Consider the following 25,492-nt stretch of genomic DNA (forward strand, 5'->3'; position numbering starts at 1 on the left):
GAAGAAGAGAAGAGCAAGCAGAGTCCTTACACTTGTATCTTCCGGGGGGGTCAGCGGGGCTTCTCCTAACATGACACCCTACAAAGGCCACACATGTTCAGGATACTGGAGGGTTTTGACTAGCAGGGGAATTTATTTCTAGTCTTGGATAACTTTAGATTCCTTAAAGGGGTTGTCCCGCGCCGAAACGGGTTTTTTTAAATTTTTTTAACCCCCCCCCCCCCCCCCCCCCGTTCGGCGCGAGACAACCCCGATGCAGGGGTTAAAAAAACAACCCGCACAGCGCTTACCTGAATCCCGGCGGTCCGGCGTCTTCATACTCACCTGCTGAAGATGGCCGCCGGGATCCTCTGTCTCCGTGGACCGCAGGGCTTCTGTGCGGTCCATTGCCGATTCCAGCCTCCTGATTGGCTGGAATCGGCACGTGACGGGGCGGAGCTACACGGAGACGGCATTCTGCACGAGCGGCCCCATAGAAGACTGCAGAAGACCCGGACTGCGCAAGCGCGGCTAATTTGGCCATCGGAGGGCGAAAATTAGTCGGCTCCATGGGAACGAGGACGCCAGCAACGGAGCAGGTAAGTATAAAACTTTTTATAACTTCTGTATGGCTCATAATTAATGCACAATGTACATTACAAAGGGCATTAACATGGCCATACAGAAGTGTATAGACCCACTTGCTGCCGCGGGACAACCCCTTTAAACCCACCTTGGCTGTTGGATGGCGCTGCAGACACCAAGTTCAGCCATGCATCTTTTCTTTCTTTAAAGAGAATCTGTCAGCTGGAAGATCCTGTCCGCTCTGCAGCATCATGTTATAGAGCTGGAGGAGCCGAGCAGATTGTATATAGTTTTATGGGGAAGATTCAGTAGAACTTGTATTTTATTCATTTATGTCTCTGCACATTCTGGGTTGAGTCCAATGGGCAGAGCTATTAGTGATTGATAGCTGCCTCTGCATGTACAATCCTACATAGATAGCTGTCAATCACTGATAGCTCCACCCATTTGACTGTTTAGCTCAGAATGTGCAGAGACATAAATGAATAAAATACAAGTTCGACTAAATCTTCCCCATAAAACTATTAGTCAATCTGCTCAGCTCCTTCAGCTCTATAATATGCTGCCTGCAGAGGGGACAAGATGTTCAAGATGATAGATTCCATTTGATTTGTGTTTTTATTGACATTTTCAAAAATATAAACACAATCCCCAAATCTCCTGTGGCCCTCCAACCAAAGTCATCTTCCCAACTCCCCGACTAAAGACCTTCCCTCGACTAAAGACCTACCCCCAACCAAATCCCCACCCCTCCGAAGTTCCAACCAAATACCTCCACCTGACCTCGCCCCAACCCACCAGCCAGAGACCTCCTGAAGAAAATAAAGCATGGATCAAATGCAGCACAGTCGGGCACTTGGAGCGGGGAACAGCTGGACGCAGAAGACAAGTGGGGATACCCCGCTTGTCTTCTGCATCCTCCGCGGGCAGCGCAAGATGATCGCTTATCTAGAGCGATCATCTTGTGCTGTAAATGACACAATGTTCATCGCTCAAAAGTCGCTTAAGCGACATCTTTTGAGCGGTAATCATTGTGTCTAAATGGGCCTTAAGTCCGGGCTCACACGAGCAGTTCAGATCCTTTATGCGGATATCTGCAGCGGAAGACTTGCGAATGATCACGGAAATTAATTGCATATGGTTGCATGTGGAAGAAAAATCGCAAATAGGGAATTACATTAGAAAGTTGCACAACCCCCTGGAAACACCCTTCTATCGTCCATGTGACATTCTCTTGTGTTGTTGCGGTAAGAGATTCTGAGAGCCTTCAGGATGGGATTCTGCTCTATAGGCTTGGCTGATTTATACTACTTATTTTGGAACTAGAATAAACCACTTTTAAAAACCCTTCTTCTTGTGAAGGAAGTGCCCAGAAGAACCAACAGAGTTGTGCATTGTCGGCCCCCAAATTTCTGCTTTCTTCATACCATTAGTTATCCGTGTCCATACGCAATGTTAATTATGTATGCGTAGTGGATCGAACGCATATCAATGAAGCTCATACTCACGGAATCCACAGTAAAATAGAACTTGCCTCCATTTTTCTTCCGCTTGCAGAATCTGCAATTCTTACCCGCAAGTGTGAGCAAACCCGCGAAAGTCCATGCATTTCAATGCCTGCATATTACCACATATTGCTCGCACGGACACAGATTTCAGAATCCGCAATTCAAATGCACTCGTGTGAGAGAATCCCCTTGGTTAGCTTAGTTTAAACCATTTTTTGCACCAAATTTTGGTAAAATTTTTAGTGTACAATGTGACATTTAAGTCACACCCCTTTCCTATAAATATCGCTGCAATAATGGTAAATAGTAGCGTTGACCAACAACAAGGCACGTATCACTGCGAAAATGTAAATCTTTATTTTCAAATATTCAAAAATGCTATTAACTCCAATATATACACACAAAATAGTAATAAACAAAAATATAAATAATGCGTGTAATCCCAGGGTCAACGGTCTGTTGATTCAAACTCTGATATTCATGGTACCACATTAATAGATGACTTTCCAGGGAAAAATTGCCTAAATAGAAGGTGATGTTCTGATAGCACACTATCCCTAGAGGAGTCCCTATGATCACCCTGATAAGAGCATCCCCAGTCCACAGAGTCTAACCCTGCGGTTACCCTATAAAATCCTAAGAACAACACTGCATGCAAATCCAAGGCATTTTTCCTAAACAGGTAATTAACCGGGCCATCAGGGGATATGGAGGAACATGGAGAGCAGACATAACCACTATCCTGCTCTCCGTGTCCCTACAGAAAAAAATAAAAAAAGTTACAGCTTTTGAAAAGTAGAGATGAAGATCTCCCAAAAATTGTTGTGTCCTCAAGTATGGAACTTGACTACATCACTAAGGGGTTTTGCAATTACTTATAATTCCCTCGCAACCACTCTGTCCTACCTGGACCTGTGACTTCGGCAGCCAATCACTGACCGCAGTGGTGAGTTTCTGTAGTCAGAAGCAACCAGGAAGGATGGTGCGGTTGCAAAGTAATTTTACGTCATGGGAAAATCCTTCTGAGGGTTTTCGCAGTGCTTTTCTGCTCGTGTACATCGGGCTGCACCTTCCATAGTTATCCTATGGAATGCATTCATTGTGTTACCCATGTGCGGATTATCACTGCGAATAGCGCAATGGGATATCTCCCGTGGACAGGAGGCCTAAAGCTGGCTGCACATAAACATGTCGGATTCCGCATTCGGGAGCCCGTAGTGGGATCCAGCTCTGACCCTGGCCAGCGACACTGCGTACCTGTCATTTCTGTAATGCAAATGCTTGCACGAGTGATGATCGCGGATTCTGCAATTGAAATCCTGTTATGTGCGGCCGGCCAAAGTGTTGCATTATTTATCCCACAATGTCAACTATTGAAAAAAATGTCATTATCGCCCTTCGGCAGCAGGCACAAAAGATTAATCTTTAGGTCTTCCTGTCTAGAACAGAGAAAGCACACAATGAATTAAGGCCCATTTACACTGAAAGATGATGGCTCAAAATTGCAGTTTGAGTGACAGTTTTGAGCGATCATCTTTGCATAAACTTTTAAGTAGCTAATTAGCTACTTAAGAGTTAAATGCAGGCCGAGCGGGACACCGCTGATAACTTCGAGAACAGCAGCTGTTTTGTATATGAAAACAGCTGCTTTGTTCTTAGAGCTGTCAGCTGGTATCCTGCTGAACTGATAGTGCCGAGAACAGCAGGAGCTGCTTTGTTTTCGGAGCTATCACTGAGAGCTTCATGCGGGATACCAGCTGAAAGAATGCTATTAGCCGGTATCCCACTGCGAACTTAGCAGCTGATAAGGCTCATCTCTTATTTTTAGCTTGCTAAAAGTCAACGATGAACGAAAAAGTGCACAAACAGTGCATGATGGCCATTTAGACACAACGAGTATTGCTCAAAAGATGGCTTTTGAGCGATAATCTTTGTGTCTAAATGGGCCTTTAGTTGTTAAACCAATACCTGAGTACCCGACCCTTTAAGAGAACTTTCTTCTGTCTAGGGGTGACTACCCACTACAGTTTTTTTTTTACTGCGAAATTCACAGCATTTTTTTTCTTGCAGGGGTCTATGAGACTTGTAATGTTAAAATCGCGATCGCGCAAAATCGCAATTTACCGCAAAATCGCGATTTTGCGTGATCGCGATTTTAACATTACATGTCCCATAGACCCCTGCAGAAAAAAAAAACGCTGTGAATTTCGTAGTGAAAAAAAACTGTAGTGGGTAGTCACCCTAGGACAGTTATCTAGAAGAATCCTTAGCTTTTGCTGTGTTGGACATTTTTATAGCATCTGCAAGTTACTGTACCTGTTCTTGGTACCTATTACTTCTCCTGAAGGTGTCTCTGTGTCTCCTTGGTTTGCTCTGACTGTCTGTATCCTGAGAGTGTCTCTATATAGCCCTGGTAAGGTGTAATTGTTTGTCCATTTATTCAGGAAGTGTTGTTATGTTGGGTGATCCTCCTATGTGGGTATTATTGGATGGGTATTCTGTTTGTTTTGAGGGGAATTCCACTGCACCTGTGCAATATTAGTGTTTTGTGGTAAGACTGGCTGTAAAGCCTCAGTATTTGTGCTCAAATGCTGCACTTTTGCCAGGTAGAAGATTCCAGCACCAGGGAAGCTATTTCTGGTTTCTACAACAGTTCTGTGTGTATGTCAAATTACCTTTGTTACATTGTACCCTTATGTAAGGGGGCTACCCTGGTGGGATGTGTGAAGAATGCACAAATTATCATAGCTTACATAGCTCTGAAAGAACTGACAGTAAGTTGTGGACTAGCTCAGGAATACAGAGTGCGGGTCCCCCATGTCTATCCTGCTAGTAGAAGGTGACAGCTACCTGAACTGAACAAAAGCTGCTGAGAGCGATCCAGAAACACTCAGTAACAGAGCTTAGAACAGCAGGTCAGTGCTTTTGGAGAGGATGGGTCAGTACTTCTGGAGAGAAAAGGGACAGTGACGCCATACATCACCCACAGGGACCTTCAAACGCTACAGAGAACCCCGATCGTGGTTATGCAGCAGCTGAACTTAAACAAGTATAAGTAGAAATTGGTCTGTTTGGTAGGACTGTAGCAGCTGGCCGGAAGTGACGTTAGGCGGGGAACAGTTGAGCGGGAAGCAGGGATGGATTAAAGCTGCCAAGCCACCAGGTGAACCAGCATCTGCTATGGAAGAGGAGCTGCTGAAGGGATCCATCCAGCAGGGAGAGGAGACACCAGGGAGAGAAAGGAGCAAACTGCGCCTGGTGTGTGACATCATTGGCAGCCCAACCAAGGTGAAGAGGAGCAGTGAATATTGCTGCTGAGTCGGGAAGATAAGTATAATTCTTAAGTGAGCAAGTCTAAACGAGTAGTGTAAGTGAGTGTGAACGAGTGGTGCATATGAGTGTGTGTAAGGCCGCCTGCAGACGGCCGAGTCGAGACCCGCACAGAAATAGAACATGCCGCGATTTATTTTCCGCATGTATTTTCACGCGGATAAATTGCGGCCGTTTGCAAAGGATCGCGTTTTGTAATGCAATCCTATGCAGGTGGGCACGGGCAGAAATTCTGCGGAAAAAACTCGCCGTGGAATTTCAGATCATGTGCAGGGGGCCTAAGTAAGTGTGAACGAGTGGTGTAAGTGTGGGTGAACATGCGGTGTGAGTGTGAATGAATGGTGCAAGTGAGTATGTGTAAGTGTGAATGAGTGGTGTAAGTAAGTGTGAACGAGCGTTGTGAGTGTGAACGAGAGTTGTGAGTGTGAACGAGTGCTGTAAGTGAGTGTGTGTAAGTAAGTGTGAATGAGTGGTGGACACGTGAACCAGTGTGACTGAGAGTAAGCAGGCAGTGTGAGTGTGATACAAAAAAAAAGAGGAGAGTGCAAATGGGCAGGGGCAAGTTAGTGAGCGTGAATGAGCAGAGGCTCGTAAGTGAGCGCAAATTAATTGTTTTTTGTTTCTTTTTTAAGTTAAATTGTGCATCCCCACTAGAATGTGCTCCACGATTGACAATGCTGTCTAGTGTACATCTTCTGCCATGTATTTAATCCTTGAACAGCCAGTCGAGGGTGTATACTGCTGTACGAGATGTGACCACGTTGTACATTTGGAAGCCCAGATCCTGGATCTAAATGAGCGGCTGGCAACACTGAGATCCATTGACCATATGAAAAGGAGTTTGCTGCTCACTGAGGAGACTCTCGCTGGGGTAGATGTGGTGGTGGATAGTATTTCAGGAGAGCAGGATAATCAGGCAGCAAGTGGGGGGAAAGTTAGGAGTGGTAGAAGGAAGTGAACCAGGGAGCCTAGTCCTGAACTGGTACACTCCAACAAGTTTGCAAAGTTGGCAGATAAGGGGAATGCCATTACAGGGTTAGCACTTCCTCTGACATAGCATGATATAGCCTTTGACCACCAGGGATGACTACTCCTGTAAGGAGGAGAGCGCAGGGCAGGCTAGGCAGGTTCTCGTAGTGGGGGGCTCAACTATTAGAGGGAGAGATAGGGCAATCTGCCACAAAGACCAGGATCAATGAATGGTCTGTTGTCTTCGTGGTGCTGAAATTCAACACATCATGGATCGGGTTAACAGATTACTGGGAGGGGCTGGAAAGGATCCAGTGGTCATAATACATATTGGCACCAAAAACAAAGTCAGAGGTTGATGGAGGACCCTTAAAAATGATTTCAGAGATCTAGGATCTAAGCGCAAGGCAAAGTCCTCCAAGGTAGTTTTCTCGGAAATACTACCTATACCACGAGCCACACCAGAAGGCAGCAGGAGATTAGGGAGGTAAACAAGTGGCTCCAGAGTTCGTGTAGGAAGGAGGGGTTTGGGTTCCTGGAGAACTGGGCTGACTTTGCTGTTGGCTACAAGCTCTACAGTAGGGACGGGCTGCATCTCAATGGTGAGGGTGCAGCTGTGCTGGGAGAAGATGACTAGAAGGTTGGAGGAGTGTTTAAACTAGGGACTGGGGGGAGGGCAACAAGAGAAATAGGGGGGAAGACAATGTAGACAGAGTTCTGGGATTAAAGAATGGAAATGGGGAACGAGTGGGGGAGGGGTGGTTAGTACAATTAGACATGACAAAGCAGCTAATAGGACTATAGGTGGCATAATGAATACAAATAATAACAACAAGCGTATAAATTGTATGGCAACAATTGCAAGAAGTCTGATCAATAAAGTGGCCGAGCTTGAAGCGATAATGTCTGAAGAAAACTACGATATAGTAGGAATAACAGAAACATGGCTTGATGATAAATGCAACTGGGCGGTGAATTTTACAGGGTAACAACCTATTTGGAAGGGACCGTGAAAACTGGAAAGTGGGAGGGGTATGTATGTTATTAACCCTTTCCACTCCAATGTCGGGCCCCTCCCGACATCATCATTTTCCTCTACAGCTCCGATGTTGGGACAGGCCCGACATGCTGTTTCTGGACTGCTGCTACCCCTGCTTTGCTGCCGGAGGCTACTCAGCACATTTACATAACTTGATGAGCTGGAAACAGCACTGATCACCGCCGAGCTCTTCATTTACTGAATGCCAGATGTTCTTTCTCCCCTGCTCTGCTGTTCTATATCCTCTGGCAATACAGCAGGGAAGAACTCACATGGGTGCATTCAGTATTATTGTATCTTGTCGCCACAAGGAAGTCCTGGTGGAGACCAGCTTGACAGAGGGTTAACACCCCCTGATGTTGATTGGCCGGCAGCTGCCTCCTCCTCATCAGGCTCACTGGTCCTGGCTAGGTGTCGGGGAAAATCAGCGCCAGAGTTGAGAGGTGCAGCAGCTACAGGAGGTAAGTGAGCACCAGTCCTGTCTGAGCTATGCTCCCCGCTGTCACACTCCATTTTAGTGGCCCTGCCCCCGCAGCTGGAGCACAGCGCTGGGAGGCTTCAGTGAAGGGGAGTAGCTGAGCTCAGTTGCATCAGCACTCCCCTGTTACAGCAGGTGCGTCAGTATTGCGCTTTGGCTGCCCTGAAGGTTTAGGCTGCCTGTCTACAGGTGATAGTTCATTGCTATGGAAAGCACAGCTGCGGAGTCCACGAGTGGAGAATTATAGCAATTCTCCGCGGTGAGCCTATCTGTCAGATAGGCTCACCGCAGAGACCTGACAGCTCTCCTCCCTGCTCCCCCACAGCGGAATATTGCTAGCAATATTCCATCACGGCCATGGGCAGGGGACCTTAGGGTTACGGTTACTTTTCCTGATAGCTTTACATTATTAGCTGTAACTGAACCGTAACCCTGCAGGGCAGCTACTAGGACCTTCTGCAATGCAGGCAATTAGGAGCTAGGGGTGTGACGGGTGTGAGCCCTGTCAAACCCCTAGCTTCCGGTGGTAACAAGATACAATAATATCGGTGCATTCAGTAAATGAAGAATCCAGCACTGATTGCAGTTTCCAGCCCACAAAATAAATAGGAGCTGGGGAAAATGCAGGTGGCAAAAAATTGGATTGGAAAGGGTTAAATCCTACTTAATGCCGAGACCGCAAGAAGATATAGGTGTAGGAGATGAACACGTGGAATCTCTATGGGTAGAAATACAGGAAGGTAAGACTAATGAAATCCTGATAAGAGTTTTCTATAGGCCACCAAAAATAACTGAAGAAACTGAAACTGTATTAATAAAACAAATAGAAGAGGCGTCAAACCGCAATGAACTAATTATTATGGAAGACTTTAATTACCCAGATATAATATGGGAAAATGAAACCTGCGAATCTCACAAGGGTGATTAGTTCTTAAGATCAATTAAAGATAACTACCTTACCCAACTTGTACAGAAGCCAACCAGAAGGAGGGCCATTCTGGACTTAGTATTAACCAACAGACCAGACAGGTACAGGTGGTGCACGTTGAGGGACACTTGGGAAATAGTGACCACAGTATAATTAATTTCCAGTTGTCATTCAATAGGAAGCCTTATCTGAGAGCGAAAAAAAAACCTGAACTTTAGTAAAGCAAAATTTGATCAACTCAGAATTACTTTCAGCAACATTAAATAATAAAAATAATAGAACAGTAATAAAATAATAGTACAGGGTTCAAATGGGAGAAGTTTAAAAACGTCCTAAATACTTCAAGTGAGCAGTTCATACCATTCAAAAATAAAAGAACTGCAAAGAGAAGGAAACCATTGTGGATCAACATGACTAAGGGGGCAATAAGGGAAAAAAAAGAATTTAAATTACTAAAACAAGAAGGCAGCGAAGAAGCGCTAAAAGCATACAGGGGAAAAAATAGAATAAAAACTGCCAAGGAGGAGGCAGAGAGACTGATTGCCAAAGAGAGTAAAACAACCCTAAACTATTTTTCAATTATATAAACAGTATAAAGGATTTGCAGTGAAAGCACTGGCACTTTAACAAATAATACAGGAAAAAACATAGAAGATTATAGGAAGAAGGCAAATCTATTAAATAGTTTTTTTTTCTCAAGTATATTCATGAGAGAAAAAGAAATGGTACACAATATGTAAGGGGATAAAAGGAACGCCCCACTAAATATTACCTGCCTAACACAGGAGGAAGTACTGAGTTGGCCAAAAAAGATTAAAATTGACAAATAGACAGGCCCAGATGGAATACACCCTAGGGTTCCAAGCGAATTAAGTGACGTGATAGACAGACAGCTATTTTTTTTGCCTTCCTCTGGATCAACAAGGGGGGATGGAAACAGGCTGAACTGAATGGACATTTGCCTTTTTTCAGCCTAGCATACTATGTTACTATGTATAGTGTGCACACTTGAAACAATTAAGATGGAATTATAACTTCCAAGTGGTCAAAAACTGCCATTTTTAACTTGGAACTATTATGGCCCTAATTTGTCCTGCTGTGTACCGGAGTGTGATGCACCCGAACCACTAAGAAAGGCCATATTATTAAACTATAAGTAGTGTGGGGACTCCAATTTGCCAAAATTGCTGTCAATTATATAAATGGACTGATGAAAGAGTCCCATTATACTATTCGGATTGAGCAGGATGCTGTTTAGTTATAATTTCTAGAGAGTGGTGTGTGTCCACATTTAGGTCATATTTTGGTTGTGATGACCATTAGGTTCAATAATTATTAATTAACTGTTAAATTGCACGTTATAAGACCAAAATTCTGTGACTTTGTTCTACAGAAGTTCTGACTTGCAGTGTTCAAACAACTATGTACCCACAGGAGTACTGTTGAGATTAAGGTTGAGATTTTTGTTGAGATAAAGGTTGAGAAAAATATTGAGATTAAAGGCTCATTTACACCGAGCGATGATCGCTCAAAGATTGCTCAAACTACAGTTTGAGTGAAAGCTTTGAGCAATCATTTTGCATAAACTATTAAGTAGCTACTCAGCTACTTAATAACAATTTAGTGTGCAAATGAATTATTTAGCTGAATGCAGTTAATATCCCAGGGGCTCTTATCTGCTTTCAGTTCATTTGTTCTCCGAAGGGAAACAATACTATCAGTACTACCCATGGAGAACTGCTGATAAGGCTGAAGGACGCTTTTTAGGTTGGACTGAATTTAACGATCAGCTAGCAGTGCACCAAAAGTGCATGATGGCCGCGCGTTTAGACGCAACGATTACCGCTCAAACGATCGCTTTTTAGTGATTTTTGAGTGATCATCGCTCCGTGTAAATGGGCCTTAAGGTTGAAATTTCTGTTGAGATTAATATTGACATTCCTTTTGAGATTAAGTTTGATATTAATGTTAAGATTTATGTTGAGAGTAAGGTTCCGATTAAGGTTGAGATGACACTTGAGATGAAGACTGCAGCTACTAATCGGACTGATATCTACTTCACCTGGGCAGAGTTTTTCTAAACTCAATCCTGCTTTGAGCTCTGTACTGATTGCTATTGACATTAAGGTTCAGATAAAGGTTGAGATTAAGGTTGAAATGAAGGTGCAGAGTAATGTTGAGATTTCCGGTTGAGAGCATGGTTCTGATTAAGGTTAAGAGTAAGGTTGAAAAGAAGCTTGAGATGACTCTTGAGATGACGCTTGAGATGAAGACTGCAGCTACTAATTGGACTGATATGTAACTCACCTGGGCAGAGTTTAGTAAACTGAATCCTGCTTTGAGGTATTAATTGCTCCATAACTCGTTATGCTGAGACCTGACAAATGGATTGTTCATCGGCTATTCTATCTACTCCTCTTGAGTTGTTTTGGGAGCAATTAAAAGTTCTCCCTGCACTCTACATAAAATTCTTCCTTCAGCAGGCTCAGATATGTTGGCCTATAAAGCCAGAGTAGAGTGCAACCAGCCGAACCATGGAGCGGCTGGAGAGCGTAAATGATGGATATCACAGTAGTCCCCTTGTGAACGGAACAACGGTATGCAACTGAAAAATACCCTGCGGAGTCAGGCAGGGTAAGATGTTCAATTGTCAAGGCCATGATTCCAGTCTGTATACAGGCCGAAACCTGTGCTGGACAACAATAAAATTAAACATTCTTAAAGGAATGTATACATCAAAGGAATATATCAAAGCACATTGTTATTATGGACACTCCTGTACACTACAAGAGTATAGATATATGTATAAAGGGGCAATTGCTCTGAGCTGAGGTTCAACATATTTTGGAGGGGAACTACGTAAAGATGCCAAGCCTCCAGTGAGATAAAGAGCAGCTTGTTCAAGAGTCAGTGGTAGCTGCCTCTTTGGCCTTGCTCCTGTGCTTCCTGAAGCACTTGGGATGCTTAAATCAGCACCCACTCAATCTGCAACACCACCAGAGAGCAGAGACATTGCAAATTGCTCATGTTACAAATTTCCTCAGCAGTTTACTTATCCCCGATACATCTTCCCTTTCTCACTTTTTTGCCTCCATCGTAAGAATAGCTTGTTCTTTGTTCTGTCTCTTTCTGAACCTCTCCTGTGGGGCAGAGACTTTTCACTTCAATCCTCGCCTATCGTTTACACCCAGGGCTGCTGTCATTGTGGTCAGCGCAGGAAGATCATAGTACATCACCATGGATTGGTTTTGCATTGAACTCAATAGGAGTTGCGCCTGCATTATAAAAATTTTTTAATACCTGGAATATCCCTTTAAGAGGCTTGTGCCTCTCATAGCCGGATGAAGTTTACGCATACCGGTGTGTAAAAACCCAGTAAGTCTGCCCCATTATATATATCAGGACGTGGCCTGCGGCTGTTCTGTGTACATGCACAATTGTCACAAAGTGATTGTAATAAAATGTACTGACCCCCCTAGTATACAGGCTGCTGCATCACCTCTTTATATCCACTCCAATAGGCATCACCAACGATCAGGGAACATCCAGATATACGCATAGCAGAAAGGGAGCAGCTGGTCCGACGAAGCAGAGTCAGTGGAATTCAGTGTCAGGAGAGAAATCTGCTTTTCTGTGTACAGGCGAAGGAAATGTGGCGCGAGCCGGTGGTGGGTGAAATGCCGGAGGGAAGGTATAGCTCACTGAGGAGGTCTCGGGTCGAGGAGGGAACACTAAGAATCCTGGGGAAGATGATCTAAACCTGATGGAGGTGGCAATTTACCACGCGTCCACATTTAATTCCATCAGGTTGTGATGTAGCAATGCCAAACTAAGCTCTGTAGTGCAAAAAATGTCAGACTCTGGAAAGCCCCAGTGAGCTGATGTGGGAGGTCTGAGCATGTAACCGATGTTCTAACTGCGGTAATTCCTGTGGGAGATAGGAGCCACAGACCACACTTAGAGCCCAAAGGGCCGGAGCCCTGGACCACATTAAAGAACACAGAAGGGAGGAGCCTCGGACTGCACTTAGAGCCTAGAGGGGAGGAGCCCTGGAGTGCACTTAGAGCCCCGGACCACACTCAGAGCCCAGAGGTGAGGAGCCTTGGACCACACTTAGAGCCTGGAGGGGAGAAGCCCCGGACAGCACTTAAGAGCCCAGAGGGGAGCAGCCAGAGACCACACTTAAGAGCCCCGGACTACACTTAGAGCCCGGAGGGGAGGAGCCCCTGACCACACTTAGAACCCGAAGTGGAGGAGCCCCGGGACACGCTTAGAACCTGGAGGGGAGAAGCCCAGGACCACACTTAGAACCCGGAGAGGAGGAGCCCCGGACCACACTTAGAACCCGGAGGGGAGGAGCCCTGGACAAGAGGCTGAAAGAAGGCTACAGCCTGCTCTGGGTCTACTGTACCCAGGAGACATGGAAGGACTTTTTCAGTGCTAGAAGAGAGAGAGTGAGGAACCACCATGCAGTGTACCTTTTGTTATCAAATGTGAGTGTTGACCAGTAGAGTGCTAGAGAGAAGAGAATGTGTTGACGGGATCAGGACCTACAGATAACAGGACTGTGGTTTCTCCTGTTCATCCGTGAGTCCTCCCTATCAGACTACTTTGACATCTTACATTGTTTTCCTGCTGGCGTGCATTTTAAAGTTATAATCAAGTTACTTCAAGTTAAGCAACCAGTCGTCCGTCCGTTTCCGGAGGTTGTGTCTTAAAAGAATCCCGTGTGTGTGTGGATTTACTCTGACAACTAGGAATTCCCTGACGGAGGCCACGTGAGGGTGAGTTTACTCCGCCATCTAGGAATTTGCCCATGGCAGAAGAAACGATGGCGGCACGTGTGACACAAAACAGAGCTAAGGTAATCCAGCATTGGGTTTCCTGTTTATTGACCTGCCCTCAGCCCTTGGACATGTCACCGGTTACCCTCCTAGTGAGAGACAGTAGAGCCACCGTGACAAGGCCTACATCTACACCCCGCTGTCTCCTAGGCTGAGCCCCGCTCCTCGGGTGCTGCACCATACTTACAGCCTGGAGGGGAGGAGCCCTGGACCACACTTAGAGCCTGGAGGGGAGGACCCCCGTACCACACATAGAGCCCAGAGGGGAGGAGCCCCGGACCACACTTAAAGCAAGGTGGGAAGGAGCCTAGTCCACTCTTAGAGCCCAAAAGGGCTGATGCATCATCATTCTTGTTTGACTCTCCTGTAATTTTGAACTGTCAGCTGTTGTTATCAGCAACCACACAAGTAGACGCCGCAACAATGGATGTAATCGCTAATCATTGACCGTGTGTACAACTTCAGGAAAGCAGAGCAGGATGTATCTTTATTGAAGCTATTATATATAGATATTATGGCACTGCATGCAGGATGGCGAATAAGCATCATCCGTGGATATATCCCGTCACTACATCTTTAATCAGGGGGACAATCCGAGATCCGGAGCGCCTCTTCTCATGAAGGTCTGGATGTCGGTTTTGGACATTGTGATCTGAGAAGAGAAAATCACATCTTAGTGTCACAAACAATGAAGAGAAAAGCGCCTAAAAACCTGAAACGCTACAAAGGCCGAATGTGTGGAAAATAGCTAAAAATGGTCCTGCTATTAAGGGGTTAAAGCTCTCTGCACATGAGGTAGATTATCCATCCTTCTTATATCTATCACTTGTGGCGTTGACAGAACACCGTATCTCAGCATGTTTTTCCATCCATAATAGAGAGGAGCATCCTGGCCGACCGCAGCTCTCCTGAACTCCGCGCATCAGATCCTTCTGGCCGGGATGGAAGCAAAATGTGTCCGAAATATGGCGGTGCATCATCAGCCTCAGTATTTATGACCCAGGAAGCGACACCGAGGAGGGAGGATGGGAACAAAGTGTAACAGGGGGTTCAGAAGCGCTCTGCAGGGTGCAGCATCCTCTACTTGTAGGGTATACGCCGCTCACATCCAGAACCCCCAGTCATCAGGAAGTCGGGGTCACTATAGCCTGCAGCATTCCTGTGCGGTGGAGACACAAGACGGGTGTAATTCTGGGTCTTAACTACTTACCCTCGCCCGTCACTTGGGAATCACTTGAGAAGTAAAACTGGAAGCAGCGCCAGGAGGATTAGAGCGCAGAGCGGAGCGGAACCTGCGGAGAAATCACATAAAGCAACCTCAGGGCCTCGAGTCCACACAGTCATTTCTTGGATGCCTCATTTGCTTCCTTAAAGAAGACCTGCAAGTTCTCCTGATTCTGGAGTAACTTCTTTTTTTTAAAACCCTGAATTATGCCATTCCTCTGTTATTCTCCTGGAAACACATGACTACAAGCACAATATTTTCCTTATCCATAGGGAATGTCCCTGAACAGTCAGCACTGGCTTAAACTTCATCCTGATCAAGTCCAAGAGGAAGCTCTGACACATTGTAACGCACCACACCTGTGTCAGCTGGACAGGATCAGGATGGTGTAAACCTCTGGATGTACAGAAAAGCTTCTATTTGTTGACAGCAAGTAGAGATCCTGAAAATGGAAAAACAATGTAGAATAACTCGTCATTAAACATAAATGGTATAAATTAGCCAAATGTACCTAAAATAAGAAAGAAATCCCTTTATCCAAGAATAGCGCCCCCCATTATATCGTCTCCTACTGCATTACATAGAAGTCAGTAAGGGTTATGACTTACGCAGGGCGGGCTCCCCGTTCCCGTGTCCTGTCTGTTTGCCGTCGTCTTCTTCTGCAATTCCGGTGATAAATGTGGCGCTGATTCTGAATACTGTAGGTCGTAGTCTTGAGCTGAGTGAACGCCTTTCTGTGTTGTCCTTGTTGTACGTAATATCCAGCAGGACGGTAATTGTGTCATTTCCACCGCTCACCATCTGAGGCCTCACACTGACTTCAGGGCCGACGTGTACTGCGAGCGCCAGTGACCCATTAATAGAGGCAGAGTAGGTGACATTTTTATCATTACTGGCTCTTGAGGACACCGACACGTCCAGCGCAGGTGGTTGGATCAAAGACGGGCAGAGGGGATCGGTGGAGTTGATGCATTGCGTCTGATTCTTCTGGGCTACGACTGTGTACCTGAATGGGTGGGCAGCTGTTACGTTAAGGACAGCAGACACGATCTTCGTATCTCCGATGTGGGTTGATGGGACGGAGACCAAAATATCTAGATTAGTAAGGAGCGGCTGCGCTTCATTTGCTCCAACTGCGGAAGAAACAAGAAGAGAAATTGAATTGCAAAGTTTCTATAGCAGAGATAGTAGAGAAACGGCACTCTATTCTCCTGATTTTTCAGCCTTTAGAAATACCCCACAATGTCCTGAGTGCTCAACAAACACGATGAGTAACATTGTGTTCATAGTGAGAAATACCTAATAAGAATGTAAAAAATAGGCTAAAATCAATAAGCTCCGCCCCCAAGGTACATCAGTGCCTAAATAGGGGTCATTACTGCTTCCACTAATGACCCCCATACAGTATGTGCGTAGCTGGGAAGATGGTGATGTAATGAGGGTAATCAGCATCAGTACAGGCAGCTGCGGGAACATCGGGGTTGGGACGAGCTCCGATCTTGTCAGTTTAACCTTTTTGGTGCCACAGTCATTAGGGACCGCAGAACCTAAGTGTACCCTATTGTTCCCCTGAATGGGATTGCAGGATGCTAATCGGTTGCTACGGCAGCTGGGGGTCTAACAGCATTGCCCAAGTCCGCCATCTATGGAAGCCATAGCGATTAGACGCTGAAATTAGACGGCACCATGGCGACGGGGACGTCAGCAACGGAGCAGGTAAGTGAATAACTTCTGTATGGCTCATATTTAATGCACGATGTATATTACAAAGTGCATTAATATGGCCATACAGAAGTGTATAACCCCACTTGCTATCGCGGGACAACCCCTTTAACTCCTTGTTTCTGTTTCTTTTCATTGATACTTCCTCTTCTTCTCCCTCTATCTCTCTCCACTGCTGACTCTCCAGAATAACTTGGCTTGGTACTCACACTTTAGATATTCTCCTTCCCACCGCACTGACTTCTGAGTAAAGATGTTCTCCTGGTTCCTCCCTAGTCTCTATCTCAGACTCCCCTAGACTAGACTCTTTCCAGGCCTAGACTAGACTACCTAACTCCGCCCACACTCTACCTTTTACACCTTCTAGCGCAACCAATCCTAGGCTAGGGGAAAACTAACTAACCAATCCATGCACTAGCTAGCAGTGATTGGCACGTGTGAGAGTAGGTTAGAATGTATTCTACAAAGTCATGCAGAGGTATGTTGCATTATCACACAAATTTAACACATTCTTGACCATTTAAAGATATACACACACAATTAACATAAAGTGGCGGTAACAGTGCTGTGGGACCCCAACTCTGAGGTACTACAGCTCTGCCCTACATTAGCACCTTTGATCGATAGAAACCTGTCTGAGACTTCTTCCAACTGGTTGGGATGCTACAGAATACAAACAGCACATTACCCTCTTATTAATTGTTGAATTTACAACACTCAGTCTGGTCTAGGCCAAAAAGCGTCCCTTCCGGTACCAAGGGGATACATAACAGCAGGCATTAATGGATTGATCTACTTTCTTTTACTTGAGTGTACTAGACTCACAAGCTATTTATGCTGGGCCAGGCGAAACCTGGAATGCACCAGCAAGGCAATGGGGCACTTTCATACTATTTCTTCCCAAAGACATACAGAACCGAGATAGCACACTGAAACTGGTACACAGATCAGTAAGAGTTGCTGAGGAGTACTCAAAGGTGGAAAGACGCAAAAACTAAATCCCTTTTCTCAGTAGCAACGGTAACAATGGGGTTGTTGCATGTGTTGTACATTGGTGACGTCCCTCATATATTTAGGAGTCACCCCGACAACATTATTGTACCCGCTTTACATCCGTTATGTCTCTCATATATTTAGGAGTCACCCCGTCACCGTTGTTGTACTTGTTTTTGACTTTCTGTATCTCATTGATAACCATTTGTCCCATCATTACCAATTTCCTCTTACCGAGGGCACAGAGTGTGAGGACGATGAGGGTTTTCCTTCCGCAGTCCATCATTCAATCCTGGGATCAGCGCAGAACTTCTTGGTGGCAGAGAGATGTGCTGGAAAAAGAGAAGAGCAAGCAAAGTTCTTACACTTGAATCACATTGTGGGGGGTCAGCGGGGCATCTACTAACATGTCAACTTACAAAGTCCTCACGTGTCCAGGATACTGGAGAGTTATGACTATCGGGGTCTTGTGTTCTATTTTTTAGTCTTGGATAACTTTAGACTCCTTAAACCCACCTCAGCTGTTGGATGGCGCTGCAGACGTCAAGTCTGGACCTGCGCCTTTAAGTTATTTAACCTGTGTGTTTTTTTGACATTTTTAAAAATATAGACACAAACCCCAAACCCCCAACCCTCCAACCAAAGACCTTCCTCCACCCTCCAACCAAAGACGTTCCCTCAACCCACCAGCCAAAGTCCTTTTCTTGACTTCCCAATTAAAGACCTCCCATCAGCCTGAGACCTCCCTCCTGACCCTCCAACTAGAACTATCTACCGTCCCCAACCCTCCAACTGTAAGGTACGCCCAGGGCGAATATACATTTATTGTGTACTGTGCCTTTAAATGCTTAGAGAGGTTGCTTCACTGTATATGCCATTATATTATTATATGTGTATGTATCACGCTGAATGCTGTTTTATATGTGGCCAGGTGCTGCCTCTCTTGGGTAGGAATAAAAGCAGGTGTAGCCAATGTTATAGCACACTACATGAAAGAAACTGGTTCCTTGGGGGAAGAGTTTGTGATGCAGAGGAATTGGGCAGAGGCGGGTGTATGACACAAGTCTGTGCGCTGTGTGAATAGGGCAATGAATCTGGGGCAGATATACGTGTACCCCAGCACCATATAGTACCTGAGCTAAGAGGAGAGCACACGCAGACCGTGATGAGTGGATGAGCTTGGCCACAGACCCGATGAGCAGAGGTGGATGGGCGCAGACCCTGTGAGTGGAGTAAACCCCGGTGAGTGGCGGAGAACGGCCACAGACAGCAATGAGCGGATCTGAGGGAATAGTCAAAGTCTGAGGAGGGGTGCAGTCTGCAGCACCAGACATCCAGCCAAAGGAACTGCAGCACCATGTAGAAGGAAAAAGAGTGCAAGCCGCAGCGCTGCAGGAAGTGCCATCGGGGCTGGACACAGAGTGAGTGAGTCCGAAAATACAACAGTGCAAGACTGATTTTGCCGCAGCTGAAAAATGTACTACAAGTTATATAACTGACAGGAGAGTGAAGAAGAGAAAGCCTCATAGACACTGAAACATATCTTTTATTAATATTAGCCACTAAAGGGAGCCACCATCACTGCCGCCAGAGTTTTATTAAATTGCAGTTCAAATTTTGCACCTGGATAGACCCGTTACATTTATGTACCACAACTGTGAATAAAGTTGCCTTTGCATCAAGAAACTCTGCCTGCTACGTTCTTCTTTCAGAGATTTAAAGTGCATTTCGACCTTTCCCTTGATCTTGCACAACTAAAGATCTCTCCCCAAACCAGACTTCACCCCAACCTTAAAACCAAGACTTCCCCCGATATAAGGACCAGATGCCCCGATTTAAGTGGGACAGTCCCGCCTTGGGACCCTGTGTCCCGCCTTCCGCCGGGACCCCAGCGGGACTGGCATTTCTTCTGCTTTCTGGTGGTGGCACCCCAGCTGGTAATCACTTTACAGCACCGCGGGCCTGATGCGCACACTGATGGCAATGTCTGCATCCAGGATCTTTCTCCCCCTATTCCCTTACCTCTCCTGTTTGGTTCCGTAATAGGAGAGGAGAAAGGAGGAGGTGCTGCTGCGGGCACACACACTTTCGGCCGCTCGCAGCTGTGCTGAGAGGAGCATTGGTGCTGTGAAGACCAGAAGCAGGGTAAGTATATAGGTCTTAGGGGAGCGCTAAAACTATTGGGGTTACTGTGGGTGACACTATTATTGCTTGGCTGGAATAGGGAAGCGCTAATACTATGATGCTACTGTGGGGATCACTATTATTACTGGCCTGGAATAGGAGAGCGCTTATACTATTGGGGCTACTGTGGGTGTCACTATTATTGCTGGGCTGGTATAGGGGAACACTAATACTATGGGGCTACTGTGGGGGACACTATTATTGCTGGGCTGGTATAGGAGAGCATTAGTACTATTGGGGCTACTGTGGGGGGTCAATATTAGTGCTGGCCTGGAATAGGGGAGCACTAATACTATTGGGGCTACTGTGGGGGTCACTATTATTGTTCGGGCTTCTATGGGGGGGCAATATTATTGCTGGGGCTTCTGTGGGGTCATTATTATTGCTGGGCTGCTGTAGGGATCATTATTACTACTGAGACTACTGTGGGGGTAACTATTATTGCTGGGACTACTGTGAGGGGTCACTATTATTGCTGGGGCTACTGTGGGTTGTCCCTATTATTGCTGGCGCTACTGTGGGGGGTCAATATTATTGCTGGGGCAACTGTGGGGGGGTGGTCACTATTATTGCTGGGGCTACTGTGGGGGGGTCACTATTACTACTTGGGCTACTGGGGGGGGTGTTGCCATTATTGCTGGGGCTACTGTGGGGTTCACTATTACTACTAAGGCCACTCTGCACGTGGCAGCATACCTCAAGCTGACTTGGGGTATGTTTACACATGGTAGAAATGATGTGGAATGTCCGCAACTGAAATTTCCGCAGCAAATTTCGCATCTAAAAAACTGTAAAAATCTGTACCACCGATGATACAGCTGATTTAATGCTATGTGGCGCTCCCCTCACCTCCTTCATAGGCATTCCGCAGTCAACATTCCTCGGCTTCCAGTTCCCCGCATCCTGGCCAGGTGCGGTGCTGTTAGTCAGGTGAGGCCACTACAGGACACTGGGAACTGGAAGTCGGGGAGCGCTGACAGCGGGAAGCCAATGGAGGAGGTGAGGGGGAGAGTCTCATAGTATGAAATCAGCTGGGGGTACACTGCTTATTTCCAGCCAAAATCCGCACCAATGGTACATATTTTGACAGTTTCTTTGGATGCAGAACTGCTGTGGAATTTGCACCCTGTAGTTTTTATAACAACTGAGGTAAAATCATATGTTGTGATAAGCCCCACCTCTAACCACACCCCTTTGTCCCGCTTTGACCCTGGAGAAATCTGGTCACCTTACCTGATACCAAAAACCTCCCCCTCAACTATGTAGCTAAAGACCTCTGCCTGATTCTCTAAAAATCTCCCCTCACACCACCAGCTAGAGACCTACCCCCAACTCTCCAACCAAATACTTCCTTCACCTCAACCCCTCCAGCCAAAGAACTCCTAACCCTCCAACAAAGGACCTCCCACTCCTATTCCCGCCATCCAAAGATCTCCCTCCTGACCTTCCTGCCAAAAGCCTCTTCCCGACTCTCCAACCCTTCAGCCAGATACCTCCTCAAGAAAATAAAGAATGAACTAAATGCACAGCAGTCACTAATGTCTGTAGATTAAAATGTCCACGTGACTCTCTTACAGCAGAGGGGAGCGCCTTCAGCATCTTCCATATATAGTTATTACAGGAAATAGAATATTCCTGAACTGTATCACATCTGGTATCCAAGCTAGAAGCGGTACAACAGGGTACTAGAGCCTCAATGTCTGCACGTATCACATCTTGTATCCAAGCTAGAGGCGGTACAACAGGGTACTAGAGCCTCAATGTCTGCACGTATCACATCTTGTATCCAAGCTAGAGGCGGTACAACAGGGTACTAGAGCCTCCATGCACGCCCGTATCACATCTTGTATCTAAGCTATAGGCAGTACAACAGAGTACTAGACGTTCCATGCCCCCCATATCACATCTTGTATCCAAGCTAGAGGCGGTACAACAGGGTACTAGAGTCTCAATGTCTGCACGTATCACATCTTGTATCCAAGCTAGAGGCGGTACAACAGGGTACTAGAGCCTCCATGTCTGCATGTATTGCATCTAGTATCCAAGCTAGAGGTGGTACAACAGGGTACTAGAGCCTCCATGCCCGCCCGTATCACATCTTGTTTTCAAGCTAGAGGCGGTACAATAGGGTACTAGAGCCTCCATTTCTGCACGTATCACATCTTGTATCCAAGCCAGAGGTGGTACAACAGGGTACTAGAACCTCCATGTCTGCATGTATTGCATCTAGTATCCAAGCTAGAGGCGGTACAACAGGGTACTAGAGCCTCCATGTCTGCACGTATCACATCTTTGTATCCAAGCTAGAGGCAGGACAACTAGGTACTAGAGCCTCCATGCCCTCCCATATCACATCTTGTATCCAAGCTAGAGGCGGTACAACAGGGTACTAGAGCCTCTCTACAAGGGGTTAGTTTTCTGCAATAAATGATCATTTTGCTCTGATATTGTAATCACTTACGTATAACAATGTTACAATCACACAGAGAAAGTTTCATCATGTTCTGAACTTCTAGGGGAGGGATTGTTTTTGACAATGAGTGTATATTAGTTACTAAAGCCCCCCCAACAGCAAGGGAGAGAATATAGTGAATGTTTGTGCATATACTGTATATATGTATGTGTATAAAACTACTCACCTGCAGTGTTACACATCGATCGGTGTATCATTTATTACAGTATTTCAGTGACGGCTACCTCAGCAACTGTCTTTTCTGTTGTCCCTGCAGTGCTACGCTATTACAGTCAATGGGAGTGATGGGAACAGTCCTACCAGTCAGACACTTGGAGCATTACTCATGGATATGACATGAAGGTTTCTCATAGGGATGTTCCTTTAAAACGATTCAACAGCAAAATTTAAAATGGCACATTTTGGATATATGTTAGCAATAGAACAAGAGTCCAGCGACACGAGAACAGCGTCATCAGAACAGCGTCACCTGAACAGAGTCATCAGAAGAGCGTCACCACTGCAAGGAGCCATGACTGATATCTGAGGTAGACGACCACCCACCCAGTATTACCTCGATGTGATGGCGACCCCTCGGTCCTCTTCAGGTAGATGCTGTGAGTTGTCCTCTTCTCGGTGTTCGAGTCCTTGGTGTCTCGTTGTAGCACCTTCCTGCAGTCTATATATCAGTTGAGAAATAAGATTACCAATAGGATAAGCAATTGAGCAACCAGCACAGATATGGTCACATTACAATTTCCTAATGCTTCTGATCTTCATCACATTCGGAGTCCGGGCGGTTACAACACGCTGCCCCAGAATTCTCATGCAAATCAATTTCGACACATATACTATTGGTGTGCTCCAAAAAGAGCAGGAAAGCAGAGAGCAGCATAGCTGGTGGTAAGGGATACGCTGGGAGCAGTGCAAGAAGGACACGGAAACCACAAAAAAGGTAATGGCCCTTATACACGGGACGCAGATGCCTGGCAGTTGTCCCAGCGATGATCATTCCTATGCTTTAACAGAGGAATAATCAACGCTGAGTGAATGGAGGCGGAGCAGGAGGCGGTGTCTGAGCGGATGCTGGTTCTTGCGGGGGAGACCACAGGGTTCTTAAGATGGTTTTCATGGGTGGCTCTGGGATCGCTCTTGACAAAGGCTGAACATGGCCCAGCTTGCTCGTTCACAGTGCAAAAACAGGCAAGAGCAAACGGTGATTATAGTCTTTAACAGCATGTCACGTGACACCAGTGCCTTTGCTCAAGCAAATGGTCAGTCGTGGCAAATAAAAGAGTCCACAGTCAAGAAGTTAGTTTTAAACTGGAGGCACACAGTTTATGTTCACTCACATAATCAACTTTGATTTTGCAAGAACAGATCGCGTTGACAAAAAACTTCTGGCAAATTTCCTTCCTTTTCCAACTCTGCTACACACACGCTTTTCAAGAGTCATTCTTGCTTCCCGTCATTTAGGTATCCTCAGTCTGTTATCTGATAGACGATCCCCGGATGGACACTCCTGACACAGTAGATAACTCACATAGCTTTTCTTTTGCTTGCTAGGTGCTTTCGCCAACTACTATAGCAGGATGCAAACTCTGAGCTTCAGTCCCCTGAGGGGATACATCCCATGGCAAATGAGATCGGCCTGCGGCTCTGCACAGGCAGAAGCATCAGAGCTTCAGCCTCCTGCTGACATGCCCTGCTCCACCGACTACATCCCTGAACGCTCTACTCTCGTCTCTACCCCCCAACTTGGCTAACTCTCCAATCACAACACAGACACCAAGTTAGAAGAGACAGACTTGCCACCACAAAAAAATTTGTTAGCACAAACACAGAGTGATACGAATACACAAAACACACATGGCATACACATCTCATCCAAAGACACCCCAACTCTGGGCCACTTCACCAGGGATCATTGCAGCCTGCCCATCTCCATTCACGGTAAAAAGGCAGCCATTCGTAGATCATACTGTTTGGTTACAGGGACCGAGAAGTCATTCAGTTTTTCTGCAGGCAGAAGCAAAGTAATTCTCATTCATCGATCAGTCGGGGGCATTTACCCTGAGCGACAATTGTTCAGATTCTCACTGGATTGCGGAAATCCGAAACATTTTCACACCGTGTAAAAGGACCCTTAGAACCCAAGGGCAGAGAAGAGCGCCAGTTCCTTACCTCAGGCTATTGTGGCCGCAGTCAGAGAGGCAACTTGATACAAACAGGTGATTTAAAATTGCAAAACCAGCCGATAAGATACCCAATTAAATGCGATACAGACAAGAAGCCCGTCGCCAACGGAGAGACTCGCAAACTCACCAACGGAGAGACCCGCAAACTCACCAACGGAGAGACCCGCAAACTAGAAACACCCGAACAAACATTTTATCGCTGTGTCATGTGATAGAAGTCATATATTCACTAATGCAATATCAAATCTTGCTTGCACTTTAACCAAGTGAAACTCGTGCGCTCAGCAAAGACGCCCGACGCATCTTCCTGTTAAGGAGTTTGCGGTGATAATCCTCATCCCTCATCCAGCGATTAACCCGCTCACTACCAGAAAAATCTGTCCTGTGCCAAGTGTAGGTCCGTATGTATACAGCCGATAGCAGGCAGCGCCCGAGATTCCCAACTGCAGCATCCATCAGACACCGCGTCCGAACACTTGTCCAGTGTGCGCATTACTTGTACTATCCGCCTCCAAAAATCAGACATGCTGCAAGTTTTCAGACTTGAGCTATCAGGCTGAAGAACAATCGCTCATATGAATGAACCAATCAAATGAATGGCCTCTTTTCCTGTTCCGTCCATCTCGTAATCACATAGAACTCGTACAGGAAAATCACCCGTGTGAATACAGCTTACGGATGGATTCACATAGGTGTATTTACACGCAAAAAATTTGTGCGTGCAAAAAGCAGAGAATAGAATCTATCAACTTCCGTATTTTGTGCGTGCATTTCAGTCATGCAAAAAAAATAGAACATGGTCTACTTTTCTGCGTATTTATGCACAAAAGGTACCCATAAAATTTAATGTGGGATGTGCAAATCCGCATGCAATACGCAAGGAGATGCGTGAAACACTGCATAATTGTGCAGGTAAAAGAACACATCTGGAACCATGTCAATCGGTACGTCTTTGTTTGCCTTGCGCAAATGTACATGCCTTGCGGTTGCAAAACGTGCAGTAAAATACGCTGATGCGCGTGCAAAAAAGCATTGTCTGTTCCACAAAAACACTATGC

At 45.9% G+C, this 25,492-nt stretch overlaps 1 protein-coding gene across 1 annotated transcript; it reads right to left on the minus strand.

The window, feature by feature from the left end:
* Nucleotides 1-14,126: 14,126 nt before the first annotated feature.
* LOC136579791 (uncharacterized) lies at nucleotides 14,127-22,915 on the minus strand. The gene is made up of 5 exons (XM_066579851.1): nucleotides 22,811-22,915; nucleotides 17,835-17,932; nucleotides 15,494-16,018; nucleotides 14,871-14,952; nucleotides 14,127-14,312 (listed from the first exon to the last, which is right to left on the minus strand). Exons 2-4 carry the CDS (start codon nucleotides 17,884-17,886, stop codon nucleotides 14,891-14,893), a joined length of 639 nt encoding a protein of 212 aa, XP_066435948.1. The 5' UTR covers nucleotides 17,887-17,932; nucleotides 22,811-22,915; the 3' UTR covers nucleotides 14,127-14,312; nucleotides 14,871-14,890.
* Nucleotides 22,916-25,492: the final 2,577 nt, after the last annotated feature.

The sequence above is a fragment of the Eleutherodactylus coqui genome, chromosome 10 (assembly GCF_035609145.1).
Source record: "Eleutherodactylus coqui strain aEleCoq1 chromosome 10, aEleCoq1.hap1, whole genome shotgun sequence".
In the NCBI taxonomy this organism is placed as follows: Eukaryota; Metazoa; Chordata; class Amphibia; order Anura; family Eleutherodactylidae; genus Eleutherodactylus; species Eleutherodactylus coqui.